This window comes from Vipera berus (genome assembly GCF_964194415.1).
Source record: "Vipera berus genome assembly, chromosome: 2".
Classification (NCBI taxonomy): domain Eukaryota; kingdom Metazoa; phylum Chordata; class Lepidosauria; order Squamata; family Viperidae; genus Vipera; species Vipera berus.
The window spans coordinates 233,483,990-233,500,675 of NC_138203.1; the positions used below are offsets into that span (position 1 = coordinate 233,483,990).

The 16,686-nt window shown below is 37.9% G+C and overlaps 1 protein-coding gene across 1 annotated transcript; it reads right to left on the minus strand.

Annotated features, from left to right (window-relative positions):
* Positions 1-911: 911 nt before the first annotated feature.
* ARF4 (ARF GTPase 4) lies at positions 912-12,998 on the minus strand. Its single transcript, XM_081320739.1, has 6 exons — positions 12,644-12,998; positions 6,853-6,933; positions 6,147-6,256; positions 4,921-4,992; positions 2,879-3,004; positions 912-1,817 (listed from the first exon to the last, which is right to left on the minus strand). Exons 1-6 carry the CDS (start codon positions 12,708-12,710, stop codon positions 1,731-1,733), a joined length of 543 nt encoding a protein of 180 aa, XP_081176865.1. The 5' UTR covers positions 12,711-12,998; the 3' UTR covers positions 912-1,730.
* Positions 12,999-16,686: the final 3,688 nt, after the last annotated feature.

The following is a 16,686-nucleotide window of genomic DNA, read 5'->3' on the forward strand; positions in this document are numbered from 1 at the left end:
AACCTTTGGGTAGATAGAATGATAGAATGATTATTAAATGTATACATACCTGGCTGAACATTTATAGTCAAAGTCAAAAAAAAACCTGGAGAAGGCATCAAAGGGATTGCGAAACATGCAGTCATGAGACCAATGTTCCTTAACATTTTTATTAATGACTAGGATGAAGAGGTAGATGGAAATATGGATTCTGTCGACACTACATACCGCTATTACATCTCAACATGTTTGCAAAGTACTGATGGCAGTTCTCCAATTGTGCTAATTTCTTAAATACCATAATTTGTCAAAAGTATAACAAGCCTGAGAAGATATAGCTTAATATGAAGTATGCAGCTAATGTATTATTATGTCAATTTAGCAGTTTGGAGGATTATTTGAATGATATAAAGTAATTCAATAAATTAAAAATTCAGTTTTAAATGCATCAGTTATAACTGAGATTAAAAGAAATTAGAAAATTCAGATTTTTGAGCAGAGATATACAAAGGTTTCTGAATTGAGTGGCTATCTAAGCATCAGATAACTGACCACGTGGAAGGAACTCGCAGGACAATTGCTAGCAAACCAAAGTGTTCTGTCAATCATTAATGAAACAGACTCTTTGGGCAGTTTGAACTTTATTACCATTCTGAACTCTTTAAGTACTCTCATATCTGGACATCTTAAAAGGATTTAGATTTACAGCTTCAAAACACTTTTACAGGATTTGCCTTTGATAATCAGTTATGTTGTACACAACTTTAACTGCCCATCTTAATTTTTTTGCCAAATTGAAAACAATTCAAAATCTATTCAGATCTGTTTGTGTTCGAGGTACAGAAAAAACTCCGTTTATTGAAAAAGAATCTGTCACACATTCATATTATCAGTTCCACAAACGTAAGATTCAAGGAGCATACACAAAGCTATACATTTGTATCATTTTAATTAGGAATAATTCTGAATAGGTTATAAAGAAATTAATCCATCAAGTCTGAAGAATTTTCAAAATCTCTTCATGAAGATATGTTCACCAATAAACAGTAAAACTTTAGCAGAACTATTATACACTGGGCAAAACAGGCTGATACTGAAAGCAACATGCAAAAAGGAAAAAAAAAGACAATCTGCTGAATATTTAAAAACTCAAATGAGCTTGTTGCAACCAGCACAGTAAGTATTATCAGGCTGAGTTCACACAAAGGCAAAAGTGGGTCAATTGGGAGGGGAAGTTAATAAAATGTTCCTCAGTGCAGAAGATTTGAATAGTGTTTTAGAGAATTCTTGGCAACATCAGGAAGTGTTTTTATAAGGGAGAGAAATAAATATAAATGGAATGGTAGATTAAGTCAGCAGACTGTCTTATGGAATGAAACAAGGTATTGGTAACTTAAGAGATAAGAGGGGTCTTAAATATACTTAATTGAATTGGGGCTCAATAAGCATTCAATAGATTTCAAAGTCACAACTATATTCAGGCATTTAGGCTAACAACAAAAGGAAAAAATCAGAAGATACACTTTTTCCAAATTAAGGAGTTTCTCTTTTTAGTCCAAGCCTATTGTTACCTTGGCAACATATAGCTTGGAGAACAATAATTGGCAACAAAATAAGTAAAAATGCCATAATATCCTGCCCAAATCAGTTCCAGATACTGTATAATAACCAAGATGCAGCTAATTTTGATGTAACAAGCCTAGACCACTTATATCAAACGTGTCCTTGGTGTGAAAGTCATCCAGTTGCAGTTAACGCTTTGATAGCTCGTTTGACAGCCAATCAAGTCCCTCGTATAGACCAGTACCTTGTGTAGCACAGGTAGCCTGAACGTACCACTGTAGAACAGAAGGAAGTGATATTTTAATATTTGGTACTGTTCTTGAGAACACATTTCAGTTCTGAAATCCAGGACAAATTCCCATGTCTCTCATTATATTAAGCAATAATAAACCAGAACATAGGCAGGAATGTCAAAAAACATCCTGGAAGAAGGCAAATGCAATCAGCCTCTGTACTGTTATCATCTCCAGCAATTACTAATTTCTAAAGAAATAGTTTATGCAGAATTATAGTCAAAGATAGCATGAGTTTTAACTTGAATGAATCAAAACTTATTTCATTTTCATAGTACTCTTCTTTCCACAGTAGGCCAGAATGATTATAGATGAATATAAACATAGCCCTTGTTAAAATGATTATACTGTGTTTCCCAGAAAGGCCTACCCCGAAAATAAGCCCTAGTTTTGAGGCCAGGCACATGCTTAAAAATCAAGCTGGAGGGGTAGGAGGTGGGGCGTACCATTGCAGCCAGGCCTCCCATGGATCGACACTTGCCTTGCCGGCCCACTTCTGCAGCCGAAGGAGCAGCTTCATTCTGCAGCTGAGAATGGAGCTCAGGCCTGTATTTCACAGTCACAGGCCTTTCCGGAAGGCCTGTGCAGCCAACAACTGAGCTACGGATTCAATACAGATTCAATCCGTAGCTCGGTTCTCGGCTGCACAGGCCTTCCGGAAAGGCCTGTGACTGCGAAGTACAGGCCTGAGCTCCATTCTCAGCTGCAGAATGAAGCTACTCCTTTGGCCACAGAAGAAGTGGGCCAGCTGGGTGGGGCTGTCGGTGGCACTGCCACAAGGTGAGTGGAAAAGACACCCCCTCCCCCCCAAAATAAGACCTGGTGCCTCTTGGCGGTAAAAAAAAGACCAGGCAGGAAAATGGGTTGACTAAAATACTATGCCAATCTCCCTTTGCTGTATTAAGTGCCACTTACAGACATTTGGGTGTTGTTTTCTGAGGAAAATAGGAAAACACTACCCCACTGAATAACACAAATACTTATACCAAATGCCAGGTTTTTATTCAGAAGTTTCACTGAATGTAGAAAATTTCAGTACTTACAGTTCTATTACGCAGGGACTGAAGGCCTAGTTTATCTGTCATTTCACTGATTGCCATGGCATTTGGCAAGTCTTGTTTGTTTGCAAAGATAAGCAGCACCGCATCTCTCAACTCATCTTCTTGAAGCTGGAAGGGGGGAAAAAACATTATAACTTCCCTCTTTTAAGTTTCTTATAAACAAACCTGCAAAGGAAAAAGACAATAGCATACAGGCTGTATTTTTCCTTTATTTCGCCAAATGGTGTTCAGTCACTAATAACATCAAATTACCATATTGTCCAAGAAAAAAATTGATGAAAAGTAACAAAATACAACAACCAGCTTGAAAAAATAGCAGTTGCAGGTATAAGTAGTATAACAGGATAAATGTTGAAATATTGGTGTAGAATGACTGCACAACTAATTTTCCATATGTATAAAGGCTTCATCTGTATCTCAAATGTGGGAGAATCTATTATTGTTTCTCTTTGCAAAAGGAAAAGGGAGCAAGCATGAATGCAAAAATTACAGGGAGAATTAGTTGGTTAAGTGTCCCTGGGAAGATGCTTGGCAGAATTCTCACTGAAATGGTGCCAAAGGTGACAGTGAGCCAAATGCAGTCTGGCTTTATGCTGGACATGAGGTATGCAGACTAGTTTTCTACATTAGGAAATGCATTCACTGAAAAATGTACTCAGGTGAGAATGAAAGTTTATTGGACATTCATAGAGAGAGCATGTTATGTGAATGTGTGGTTGGGAGGTAAGTTATTGAATATTGTAAGACCCATATATCATAGAAATAAAGTATGAATATTAAATGGACCACATTTCAAATGGCTCAACCCTGAAGCTCTCTTGACTGTTTAGGTATTTATAGGTAAATTTCTAAAGAGTGATGATAGAGTTGTTAGAGGCATGGCATGTAGGAATATGAATGAGCATGTACTTTTGTATGCAGATGCCATGTTGCTGGCTGAGAATCTAAATGATTTGCAGAAAATATTAGATAAGATATAACTAAGAGAATGAATCTGAAAACTAATATTTCTATTTTTAATGTCATATGCCTCCTAGAATCTCTACGAAGTCAGGCAGCTTTACATTTGATGAATAACATGTATTTTGATCAAAAAACAAAGTGGTATGAATAAATCCAAGTTATACATAAATGGTGACAAGCAGGAGCAACTAAATGAGTTTGGGTAACTTGGTAGAATGTCTACTAAAAATGGAAAAATGGATGAAGAAATCTCAAGATGTACAAATGCTGGTAGAAATGTAATGGGATTATATGTGCACTACTGCACAAAATGTTTCTCTAAAAGTGAAAACTGCTTTGTATAAATGCATGTTGGCATCTACTTTTTATATCAGAAGAAGCATAAAGGTAGACTGAATTCTGTGGGACTGGATCACTTAAGAAATGTGTGCAATAAAACAAGAGAAAAAGAGTCAAGAATGAATCACTGTTGAATGATTGTGACTGAATATAATAACATATAGCCAATAGGGAAAAAATAGTAGATTGGTCATTATTGTGAATAATTACAACTAAATGGCAAAATAAATGAATTATGGATAGAGGAATGAACTGAATGTGAGGAGCAAGAACTTGGCCATCCAACCTGGCTGGATGCAATTGACAAGAGGGATGCAAGATGTTTTAAGGCTAAAAGGCAAAGGAGGGTCTGGATACAATGGAAGCAAGGATGATTTGCAAAGACAGAAAGTTACAAAGTGGTATAGCAAGCAGGATTGGTATGAACTAGGTTTAGCAGTAATCCCCCTTCATTTTCTTATCTTGTGTTCTTAATTCCTTATGTTTACAATTTATAATTTTTTCCTATGCTTTACATAATATTTAGTCTCCAAGCAAACTGCATATATGTAACTTTAAAGAGTTGCAGGCTCTACCTAATTATTTCCATAGCCCTAAAGCATATAATAATGTTTCTGGACATCCAATATCCTTTTGGGGTTTTTTATCTTTTGCTATCTTATATTCCACTTTTATTATTTTTAAAAGAAAGAGAAATTGTTCACATTCTGATTAAAAGTTACCATTTTCTGCAGTTCTTCTGCTGCTTCTTGAATTCTCTCTCTGTCATTGCTATCTACCACAAAAATGAGACCCTGGTGGGAAAAGTATTGATTAATGTAGCGAGACAATAATAAATAAAAAGACGCAAGTCAATCCTGTCTTGATTTCATCTATCTTTACAGTTTCAAATATGAAACCATGCAAAGTATCAAGCTTTTCTCCTGACATGCCATCTGTTCCTAGGTGCCAATAACTCAAAAGAGCCAGGAAAGCAAATACAGTATATCCAAACTTTAGCAATTTATAATAGCTTTCAATGAAAAACCATCTCTTCAGCTACAAATGAATTAACAGTATTTGCAAAATGATGCAACTTGCTCTAGCCGACCATAAAGAATGCATCTCCAGACTATTTCTATCAAACAGTCCTATTAAGTGATACCATTAGGTTTCTTTTTTTTAGTTTAAGCTTTCAAACGGTTACATTTTTGGACTAATTATTTAGTTTCCATTCCTGCACTGAGCACTGGACCAAATGAGCCCTGCTGTCTTTTGTGAGGCTTCACTTATGCTTTCAGCCATTTTTGCTTCAAATATAGTTCTGCCCATCGTGACTGAAGTTCTTCATTAAGCTATGTAGCAAAACAATTCCATTCTGAGGGGATAGTAGCATATCTAATAGTCCGGCCTCTGATGGAAAAGAATGGAAACAAGGTCCAATGTCTCAGCTCACCTTGTGTGTTTCAGAAGATTGGAAGAGGAGCACAACTCATGAGAACAACTATGTAAGTGACATGAGACAGCTACTATATCCTGCAGTTTCCATTCCCAATCATCTGAGAAATGCTGGGAACCAAATATCTATACGGCCACACTGTTGTAGTTAATTCTTCAGCCTTGCAGACTCATAAACCCAAGGGACCTGTGTTTTACCTAACTACTGTTTGCAATGAGGACATCACAGATACAACCCTTAAACCTTGACCTATCTTGCTGGCATCTGGAGAAACATAATCTTCCAGACACTTCTTGTACTGGTTTTAGCTATAGGATCCCATCCCCAATAATAAACAAGTACAGGTAAATGAAATAATAAAAACAAACATAAAATAATTTAATCAAATGCATTAACTTACATAGCACCATGAAATAAAGCAAAATTAAGGATATTATTTAAATCCTAAATAACAGAGTCATTGAGTTAATTCAATGAGTGTTTAAAAATAAATAACTTGCTAGGACTTACCTGTGTATTCTGAAAATAATGCCTCCAGAGTGGTCTAATTTTATCTTGACCGCCAACATCCCAAACAGTGAAACAAATATTTTTATATTCTACTGTTTCCACATTAAAGCCTAAACAAACATAAGAAAGTTATAATTATCAGAAATATCAATCACATCAAACTGCAGTATCATTCAAACTAGCTAGTTTTAAGGACATTTCAACGCTTAAAGAGCTGATTGATCTAGGGGTGGGGATGGCATTATATAAACCTAATAAAAACAAAATATATTCACAAAGAGCTAAAAAACATAATTTATTTAGTAACTTTTACAAAATTATAGTGCTAGAACACAAAAGAAATACAACAAAGATTTCTTCTTCTTGAGTTTTTATCTTGGCTTGTAGAACATTTTTCAATGTTGGTTTCTTTGGGCTTCTTTTATCTGAATATCATTATGAATAAAGTTGATCTTGGAAGCAAACGAGTAGCAGGAAAAATGGTATACTGGCCACAGACACTTTCATCTCTGGCTCTAGAATTTCTCTTTGCTGGGATTATCTTTAGTCATAAAATTTATGAGCTCAGTAATTATGTACCAAAAATAGTGTAATATTCTAGAAATTTCATTCAAGCATATACTGTGACAAACTGAAATTCTCCTAAAAACCTAAACTTATTTAACATCAATAATATTAACAAATTAATATATTCCCATGTTCTTACCAATTGTTGGAATTGTAGTGACAATCTCTCCTAACTTGAGTTTATAGAGAATTGTGGTTTTTCCAGCTGCATCCAAGCCAACTAGGGGGAAAAAAATAAAGCCAATTTTCACTCTTCACACTTTTTACAACAGATTCAGCCATGTGGTTTTTTTCAAAATAGATTTTCTATCCTGTAAATGTTCCTTGTCCATCTCCTAGGGTGGGTTATATCATAATTGTACTCTAAATCATATGATGAAAATACAATTTATTTTCCCTCTTCACTTTGCAATTTATTTTCCTATTTTGAGATTTGTAACTGGTCTCATCACTTCTGGACCAGCTGCTTAACCAAAAGAGTTAAATATTAAAAGCAAGAGTTCTGAACATTAATTCTGGTTCACTAGATCTGCTATTCAATATAGCTTGCAATATTATTTTTTTGTCTCTAGGTCATCTGAAATATTCAGCTTTGTATCATTTTGGTTCCCAAATAGAAGACTGCCAGAGTTTCCTCAACACAAGACCGAATTAACTCTGAACTGGCAATTGGCAGGTCTGAATAAAAATGGACAACAATATGTGCCAATCAACATTGATAAAAATTTGATTCATTATAGGAAAAGAAAAACCTCTCCATAGCTCTCCATGCAACATCAGTATCAAAAAGGAAATGCTAACATCTTTGAAATAGGATCAAAGGGGGGGGGGAGAGGGAGGAAATATCAACATACTTGTAGAAAAATACAAGATTTACAGAAGTATACTAAAATTGTGTTTTCCCCTAAAAACAAATATGTATTATTGAAATGCATGTTACTATAAAGTTCAAATTCACATGAGTTGCATTCCATGCTGCGTAACCATAATGTTAGCCTTTGAGTTTTTCAATTAACCTTTTTTAAAAAAAATAAAGATATATTTTCACATAGGTTGCCTAGATAAAAGCAAATTTGCATTCTGAGCCTTATTTAGAAAAATGCAGTAGTGCTAAACAAATATCTTATAAATACTTATAAATACAATAAATACTGTAATAATGCAGTTTCAGTCTAAGGCTGAAATATATTAGATATTAAAATACATAAAACATGACAATTTTGCATAAAGAAATTAAGCTCAAGAACTCACAAAATTTTGCATTACATGTTGCCATCCTTGAGAGATGTGAGGTATTTTGTAATACAGCAGAATGCTAAGAATTAGCTTGGAAATTATGCTTCTTTTACACATAGCATTTCATAATTATTTAGTGAGCATGCTGGGGATCCCGATAACTGTAATTAAAAAAGACTGTATACCAGGGTTGTCAAACTCGCAATGTCATGTGTCGTGTTACAACGTATTGCAACTTTTTTCCCATTGCCGTAATGGGGTGGGCGCAGTTTTGGCATGACGCATCCGGCCCACGGGCCGACCGTTTAACACCCCTGCTGTATACTGTCCCCTTTCCCCTGCAGACTTATGCATACCCAAATGCTTAGTATGAGAAGTATGTAGTATAAAGCACAGGATTGTCATAAACAATTCAAGCAGATTCTGTATTAACCTCCCAAATGTGAAAGCTACATGGAATTGCAAGGTGAAAAGGGGAGAGGAAAATCCACGTTGTTACAAGTTTTAAGATCTAAGCCAAGGTTTCATATAAAATTTTATATTTTGGGGATACAAACATCAGGCTTAATCATTCCTAACTCGGATAAAGCACTCACAAATGCTAAGGTAGGCTGATACCAGAAATCAGAATATTTTCATTCCCTTCTTTCCATCTGGTGAAGGGATGTGAATTTCAAGTGGAAATAAGAAAAAATAACGCTATATTATGCTCAACAGAAACCCTTCTGAATCTTTCTCACCACAAAAAATTAGATGCTGGGCCTTTACATTTTCTTATGCTGTTTTTTTTAAAAAAAAGAAATGTTTCTTAGAATTTTATATATAGTTTGTGAAAACATGTGACTTCATTTTAGACCCTACAGTGTGAAAAGCAGTGCTTGCATATGAACAAAATGTATAAAATGTATAAAAATCTAAATATGGCATTCGATTTGACTTTCCCAATTTTCAAGACAATGGTGTAGCATGGTCAGAAATAAAAATGTCCAGAATACTGCATTAATTTTAGGACTTCCCTATACAAAGAAAAACAACAGTTGAAAAACTATTATTTTTCTACATAGGCACTAAGCAGCCAAATTCTTGCCACAGCCCCTTTTAGTTTATAACATCAGCCCATGAAGGTATGTTTTTGATTTGCATGCAAACCAATCATCTAGTTAATTCTCATATAGTTTGCTTAACTCTCAAATTGAGCCATGAGAATCAAAGTCTGAAACTATGGCTTGTTATTAAAATAAGGAAGAATCACAGAACTAGAGCTGAAGCAAACTTCTATGGCTCAGCGTATCTTGCAAAATGCCCATCTTTCCCTCAAAGAAATTTTTCCCAGATTTCTTTCTTCCTTACAGTGGCAACTCTTCACATAGAGGTCTTCTATTATCTGATGCATTTAGTCTCACAAAATAAAGTACCATTATTTTTCCCCTCACACAGTACCATTTTGATGTGTAGAGATGCTCTTACAAGAGGACTAGAGAGAGGTGCATGGGAATAGAAATGGGATGTCATACTCTACTTTTTGATCAGTTAAGAATATTTAAAGCAAGCCTTCCTTGTTTATAAAAATATAATGCATGGGGCTTTTAATCTGGAAGAAATATTTCAGAGTGAACAATAAGGTAGGGCTGGAATAAGCAAATAATATATAAGGGGGGGAGGTTAGAATTTGGGAGAGAAGTGAACAGCTCTGCAGGAAAACTGAAAATGGTGTGATAATACTATCCCACATCCAGAAATCAAGATATACAGCATTCTCAAGAAGAAAAAGGGAAAAAGCCTTTACAGATGTCACCACAAATTTAAAAAACCTATGTTTTTTTTCATGGCAGCTAAGATTCTGAAACTACACCTTAAGTAGCGTTCTCACTTACCAAAGTGAAAAATATACTTTGGACTAAAATGAAGCTTCTTATCTAGAGTACTGTCATTGATTGAACTACTAATATATTTAAAACAGATGATTAACAGGAACAACTTTGTCATTATTGAGAATATCTGGAACAGTTAAGCTGAAGCTGTATAAGAAAAATTACGGCTGAGCATTTTTACATGATTTTTAAAAACGATTAAAACAGATCAATATTATTTCCTAAAGACTGGCACTTAGTTTAGTAATAAAGTCAATGACTATAATAGCTGTAATAATAATGTGCTATAATGAAGCCAAGCATTGGTAATATCCAATGACTGCAGAAGAGTTTTTCCAACTATGCCTCCCTATATAATACAGCTTGCTCTGTTCAAAGGGACCACTCAACCCTCTGAAGCTACCTGAGGGGAGGGAGAGAAAAGAAAGTTTGGTTGGGTGAGCTCTGGATTTTTGGGGGGGTTTTGCACACACACCGGAAAGCCCTGTGAGACAATTCCAACATACCCAATTGTACTGCAAAATTCAGATAGGCATTAAAATGTTTAACCCAATTTTTAAAACATCCCATTCTTTATTGACAGAAGAAATAGTTTTCTTGAGTTTTGGTCTTTGTGTATAACATTCCAAATTTTGGTGGAAGAGAATTTTTTTATTTTATTTATTTATTTATTTTGGTGGGGGACAACAACCCAACCCTAAAATCCTTTTTAACTCACTTTACAAATACTGCATATATATTTTTTATGATTTCAGAGTATTTCCCTGGTGAATACAAGTTTTGAAATCATGCAGAATTAATATGAAATGTAAAAAAAAACCCACACTGGGATGTTTCATCAGCCAATGAAAGTCAAACTGATACACCTACAATGTCCATGAAAGAGCCTGCTCTCAGTACTCTTATTTTTCTGTACTGTATGCACAAGTCTGATACATTCTTCACTGGATGAATAAATAGAAATCTGTTACTGTGTCCAATATTGGATCTGCATAGTTTAATTTGGTACAACAAACCATACTTTAAAGCAGGGGTCTTCAAACTTGGCCCTTTTATGACTTGAGGACTTCAACTCCCAGAATTCCTCAGCCAGCGTGCCTAGCTGAGGAATTCTGGGAGTTGAAGTCCACAAGTCATAAAAGGGCCAAGTTTGAAGACCCCTGCTTTAAACTATGTTTTCAACTGTAGTTGGCATAACAACTAGCCAAGGAAGACAGCACTTTTAGTACTGAAAGGTATGCAGCCAGAAAGGTCTCATTTAAATTTGTCCTGTAATACTGCTGTTTCAATTATAAATTGAAACTAGTTTAAATCTAAAACTTGAAGCTTCCAACATTCTCTTTTGGCTTTTAGTAGTGTGAGGAGACACATAAGTCAAACTAGACCATGTTTTCATTTTTCAAGTTAGAATTCAAGATATGTACTAAACAAGATTCAGAACATATGCTGGGTTTCTGAATAAATAGAACATCTTCAGGCAGCTGAAATATTTTTTTAAAAAAAATAAGCTTAGATGAAGAAACTATCAAAATATTATCCTTAAGCTACAAGAGAATAACAGAAAACGTTAAGAGAAAGCACAATTCTGCAATTCGAAATAAAATCTTCTCACATCAGTTGCACAATTTCAAATACACATACTCATTTAACCTGACTTCAAAACCATGGCTATTTTAGAACAACTATATATTTAGGTCAAATTTTCAGACTAATATTGTAGGCTATCAGCCACATATAACCAATGCTTTTATACATCTTTTCTGCGACCATCTGTTTTTTTTCCTTGTTATTCAGGTCAATACCTGAAAGTATTTTTAGTATCTCAATTTAAAGCCCATCTCCCAACAGCAAATACTAAAAATATATGTGCTAAAGGTCCAGCTTCATACACTGATTCATTTGTACAGTTAACATTTCGACTTGCAATTAGAAACGATGTGAGAAGAAGTCAGGAAAAAAAAAGAAGAAAAACCTGTAAGCGACCTTGATTCGAATGCCTCTTAATAAGCATTAGGGCACATCTCTTCTTCTCTTACTTTTATTCCAACCCTCTTCCTGATGCGGAAGAAGATTTGGATCGAACAAAAATAAAACCAAAAAAAAATGTTTTTAAAAGGAACCCTAGCAGCCACGAGGGCTTTGCAAAGGATCAGACCTAAGACTTATTTTGAAACACAGGAAGAAGCTCCATCGCACGGGGGAAAAAAAAACCCCCACATCCTGGCCGGGGCCTCCGGGGGGGGGGCTGGAGAGAAGTCGCCTTGACCTAAACCAGGGGTCGGCAACCTCGGCTCTTTTATGACTCGTGGACTTCAACTCCCAGAATTCCTGAGCCAGCTTGGCTGGCTCAGGAATTCTGGGAGTTGAAGTCCACGAGTCATAAAAGAGCCGAGGTTGCCTACCCCTGACCTAAACCTTCTTCCAAGGTGGATTCCTCGGGAAGATCCTGAATGAGATCCTCGAGATCCCGGCTCTCCCCAACCACCCCGAGCCTCCCCCCCCCCCCGCCCCGCTTCTCTCTCCCTTTTTCCTTTCTCTTTTGGCGGCTCAGGCCTCCCCGAAAGACTCGGCGGCCGCTTCCTCTGCCTCCGGCCTCAGTTGCGCCCCTGCCGCCTGGACGAGGCGTTCGAAGCCCCGCCAGGCAGCAGGCAACCCCCGCTACGTGGGGGGGGACTCGAGCGCGGCGAGGAGCAGCTCAGTCTCCCGAGCGACGCGCTGGGCCGCCGGTTATGCCCGGGGTGGGGTCACCGCAGGCTGCCCGGATCTGCGCCCAGGAGGAAAAGCTGCGCCGGGTGCGGAATCGGCGACGGCGGGGCCTCTCACCCATGAGGATGCGCATCTGCTTCTTGCCGAAGAGGCGCGAGAAGAGCGAGGAGATGGTGAGGCCCATGGCGGCTCCCGGCTGGGGCTGCGGCGCAAGGAGCGAGCGGGATGGTGCTGGCCGCGTCGAAGGGGGAAGGCAGGAGCAGCGAGCCGAACGCCGGGTCCCTGCCGCTCGCTTCGCTTCTTCTTCCGGATGGCGCTGAGCTACCGCAGGGCGCTGAACGGGGCTGGCGGCGTCCGCTCACCGAGGCTGCTCTTGTCTGCGTCCGGGGAGCCTGGCGCTCGCTCTCTTTCGCTCGCTCTCTGCCACGTCACGACCGCCCCGGCTCCAACGCGGACAGAATCGCGTCACGCCCGCCACATCCTCACCGCGGCGCCGCCCCCACGAACCTTGGAACCAGGCTGACGAAGGGCAAGAAAAGACCACAACTCCCAGGGTGCCCCTGGCTAGCAGCGGCCTTGAAAGCTTTAGTCTTGTGCTTATGCGGCACGACGGGAAAAAGAGTTCTCGAGAAACCCGGAGGTTTAGCCTTTCTTAAATGGAATGTGGCGCGGAGCATGCTGGGGACTGTAGTGGTTTCTTTTTTCAAACTCTTTCTGAACTGCTCTTCCGTTTTTTTTCCGCAGCAATGTGTACTGGGAGGCAGAGTCTTCCTAGTCAAACTCGAGGCCTACTTCCGGTTGGCAGTGGCTTGAACAAAGGTAGCGTAGTTTCAGTTGTCACAGATTTAATTCCTACAAGTAACCGATCTGGTGAGGTAACTGGATGACGACGCTCTAGATTCCAGCTAGTCTGAGTCTCATATGATGGAGGGAAGTCATCTGGGAGTGATTCATTGTAGACCAGCAAACGTTTTCACCTCTATTGGACTAACAAGAACAGTAACAAAAACTGCTTTAAATCAAGAAAACTTTTGAGAAAAAAATAGAAGCCTATCTATCAAAGAATGGGTGCACACAGTGGTCCCTTTACTTTTATATTCATTTTTTATTGTTCTTTACCTTTGAATCTGACAACTGCTTGGACTAGTCTCTCCAATTTTCTTGGCAAGTTTTTTGGGAAGTGGTTTGCCATTGCCTCCTTCCCAGGGCTGAGAGTGAGTGGGGCAAGGCTGAGCCTAAGACAGAACTAGAACTCAAAAGTCTCCTGGTTTCTATCTTGGCATGTTAACAACTATGCCAGACTGGCTTTCCTTACCTTTATATACATTAATTATTCAGCTATCCACTAGTAATTGAGATTCACTAGGGAAGAAATTCGATCACAAGGGTAAACTTTACCATTAGGACAGAATGAACCAACCACTTCAGGTGATTCAGAGCTGTTCATCCCACATTGTTACCCCCATCTGGTGACAGATACTCTGATGTTCAGTATACCTAAAAGAATGCTGTGTTGTCCTTTATTTTCTTCAATAATAATATCCTGAGCTAGTCTTAATATGTGCACCAATTCTTAAAGGGCTATGTGATGTCTCTGAAATATTGTCAATCTTTCCCAAAAAATTGTTGTTAGTTGTGAAGTCATGTCCGACCCATCGCGACCCGATGGACAACGTTCCTCCAGGCCTTCCTGTCCTCTACCATCTTCTGGAGTCCATTTAAGCTCACGCCTACTGCTTCAGTGACTCCATCCAGCCACCTCGTTCTCTGTCGTCCCCTTCTTCTCTTGCCCTCAACTTCAGGATCTGGCCTTCTAAAGAGCAGTCAGGGTTGATCTCTAGGCGACCGGTTTAATCGCCTTCCAGTCCAAGGGACTCGGAGTCTTCTCCAAAAAAATCATTACTGGACACCATTATGCAACATGATTTGTACTGATATAAAGCTTATTGAGAATTTTTTTGAGAAGTCTATTTGTTTAATAATGATTCTTTACTCTAAAAAGAAAACTTCAGCTGAGAACAAACTTACTGAATTTATTGAAAGTCCTGATGAGTTTTGCAGAATACCTAGCACATGTATTTAGAGTTGCAATATAAGACATATAAACTACCAAAGTCCACAAACCCAGTCTAAAGTATTAATCAAAAAAATTCATCATCTAACCGATCAAATGCAAGTATTTATATTTGTCTTTGAATTGCAGTGATTGCTCACAATTACAAAGTTTTCATTATCTTTAAAAATTACTGTATATCAGCTATAACAATAAAATATATACAAATACTCACACTTACCTGAGGTTACTTCATCCCTGCAGTTCAATTGACTTAAACCAGCCCTAGTTTTAAGAAAGAGGCAAATTTATGCAATGGCAGATTTCTCAATAGGTATCTTTGAACGTTAATTCATTGTGAAGGACAGAATAAACAGTACATGATCTGGAAAACAGCTGAACAAATTAGCAAAATCTGCTTTCTACTTTAAACAGTAAACTCATCAGAGGCAAATAGCTCTCCTTTCAGTGGTGGCTGAGAATGCAAATCTGTTTCCTCCTATAATGGATGTTCAAGTTGTATTGCTGTTGTAGCAGGAAAGAAAAGAGCAAATCAGTTATACTTCAACGTTACCTCAAATTATAATGAAGCTTGCATGATAGGTTTTTCATTTATCTGTCCTCCAGTTACTATTTTTCTCTTTCAATACTGGTAGTCCTCAACTTACAACCACAACTGAGCCCAAAATTTCTGTTACTAAGTGAGACATTTGTTAAGTGAACTTTACCCCATTAAGGAACTTTATTGCCACAGTTGTCAAGTGAATCACTGCAGTTGCTAAATTAGTAACAACTGACATTCCCATTGACTTTGCTTGTCAGAAGGTCACAAAAGAAAACATGAACCTGGGACACTGCGACTATCAAAATCCTTATCAGTCAATTACAAAAGGCAGTTTTATTTGGAAAAGCTTACATCTTGCAATGGTACCTTTAACACCATCAAACACCATCTGCCTATCTCAGGTCCTTGGGAAAGACAAGATAGTGGATAATAATGCCAAATCGTCTAAATCTCTGGCTACCCATGCAATCAACCATAATAACAATATGTGAAATGTAGTTTTAGAGTTTTCATCCCTTTTAAAGTGTTAAGTGCAACTCTTGCTACCAAGAGGATGTTCACACTTGCCATGTGTGACATGAGTCATAAACTGTGCTAAACCAAAATGAAATGAACTATGTTATGGCCCTAGCTATACAGCTTTGCTAAGCCAAAAAGCTTGTTTTTTACTGAAGAAACAAAAAGACCTAGTAAAAACATTAAGTACAAAAGAAAAAATAATTAAAATTTGGGATGTACCCAGAATAAAATTTGTACACTCAAAGACCATCTATTAGAGTTTGTTAAAATATAGCTAATAAATCCTGATGAGATTTTTAAAATGTGTAAAGATTTCAGTTAATTCAGTTAATACCTCTCCCACAAGCCCTTGAGGCTTCATACTATGATAAGCTGCATCCTTCTTATAGTAGCTATTGATACATTCCGGCATCCACCACTGGTCTCCTGCCTAAACTCAGCATGCAAGAGAGATTGGGTTCTCATGCCCTGTGTTGCCTTTCTAATCAACATTTGAAAGCTGAAAAAATCCTAGCTAGTTCAGCAGAGTAATGCCTCTTTTGCAAAAACAACATAAATTGTAGACAAGCTCCTGGACCCAATTCAGTGTATTGGATGCTACCTATGAAGCTGTATATGGCTTGGATCCTTGTTATCTTCAGGACTATCTTCTTGCCCTGCATCAACTGACAGAAAGAAGATCCTCTGAAGGCTGAATGGGACAATTCGCCACAACCAACTCGCCGTGGCTATCTTGTCATGGCCATCCTGCCATGGGACAACTCGTCGCAGACAGTTCCATGTGGGATAACTTAACACAATAAATGTTATCTGCCATTGTTTCTTTCACATTGTTTCCATTGACAAAAATGAAAATAATGAAGAAACAGTGGCAGATAACATTTATTGTGTTAACCCACGTGGAATTGTCCATGGCAAGATGGCCATGGTGAGTTGTCCGACCTAGACCCCTTCTGAATGCCCACTCTTAGAGAAATCAGGGAGATGGGGATCTGAACTCTCAGAGTGAAATAGTTGATTACA

Coding starts and splice junctions, on each gene's coding strand:
- ARF4 (XM_081320739.1), bottom strand. CDS start 12,710: ATGGGCCTCACCATCTCCTCGCTCTTCTCGCGCCTCTTCGGCAAGAAG. Junction 3,005..4,920: donor CAGAAGAACTGCAGAAAATG/GTAACTTTTAAT, acceptor CCCCCCTTCCAG/CTTCAAGAAGATGAGTTGAG. Junction 1,818..2,878: donor AGTCCCTGCGTAATAGAACT/GTAAGTACTGAA, acceptor TCTGTTCTACAG/TGGTACGTTCAGGCTACCTG.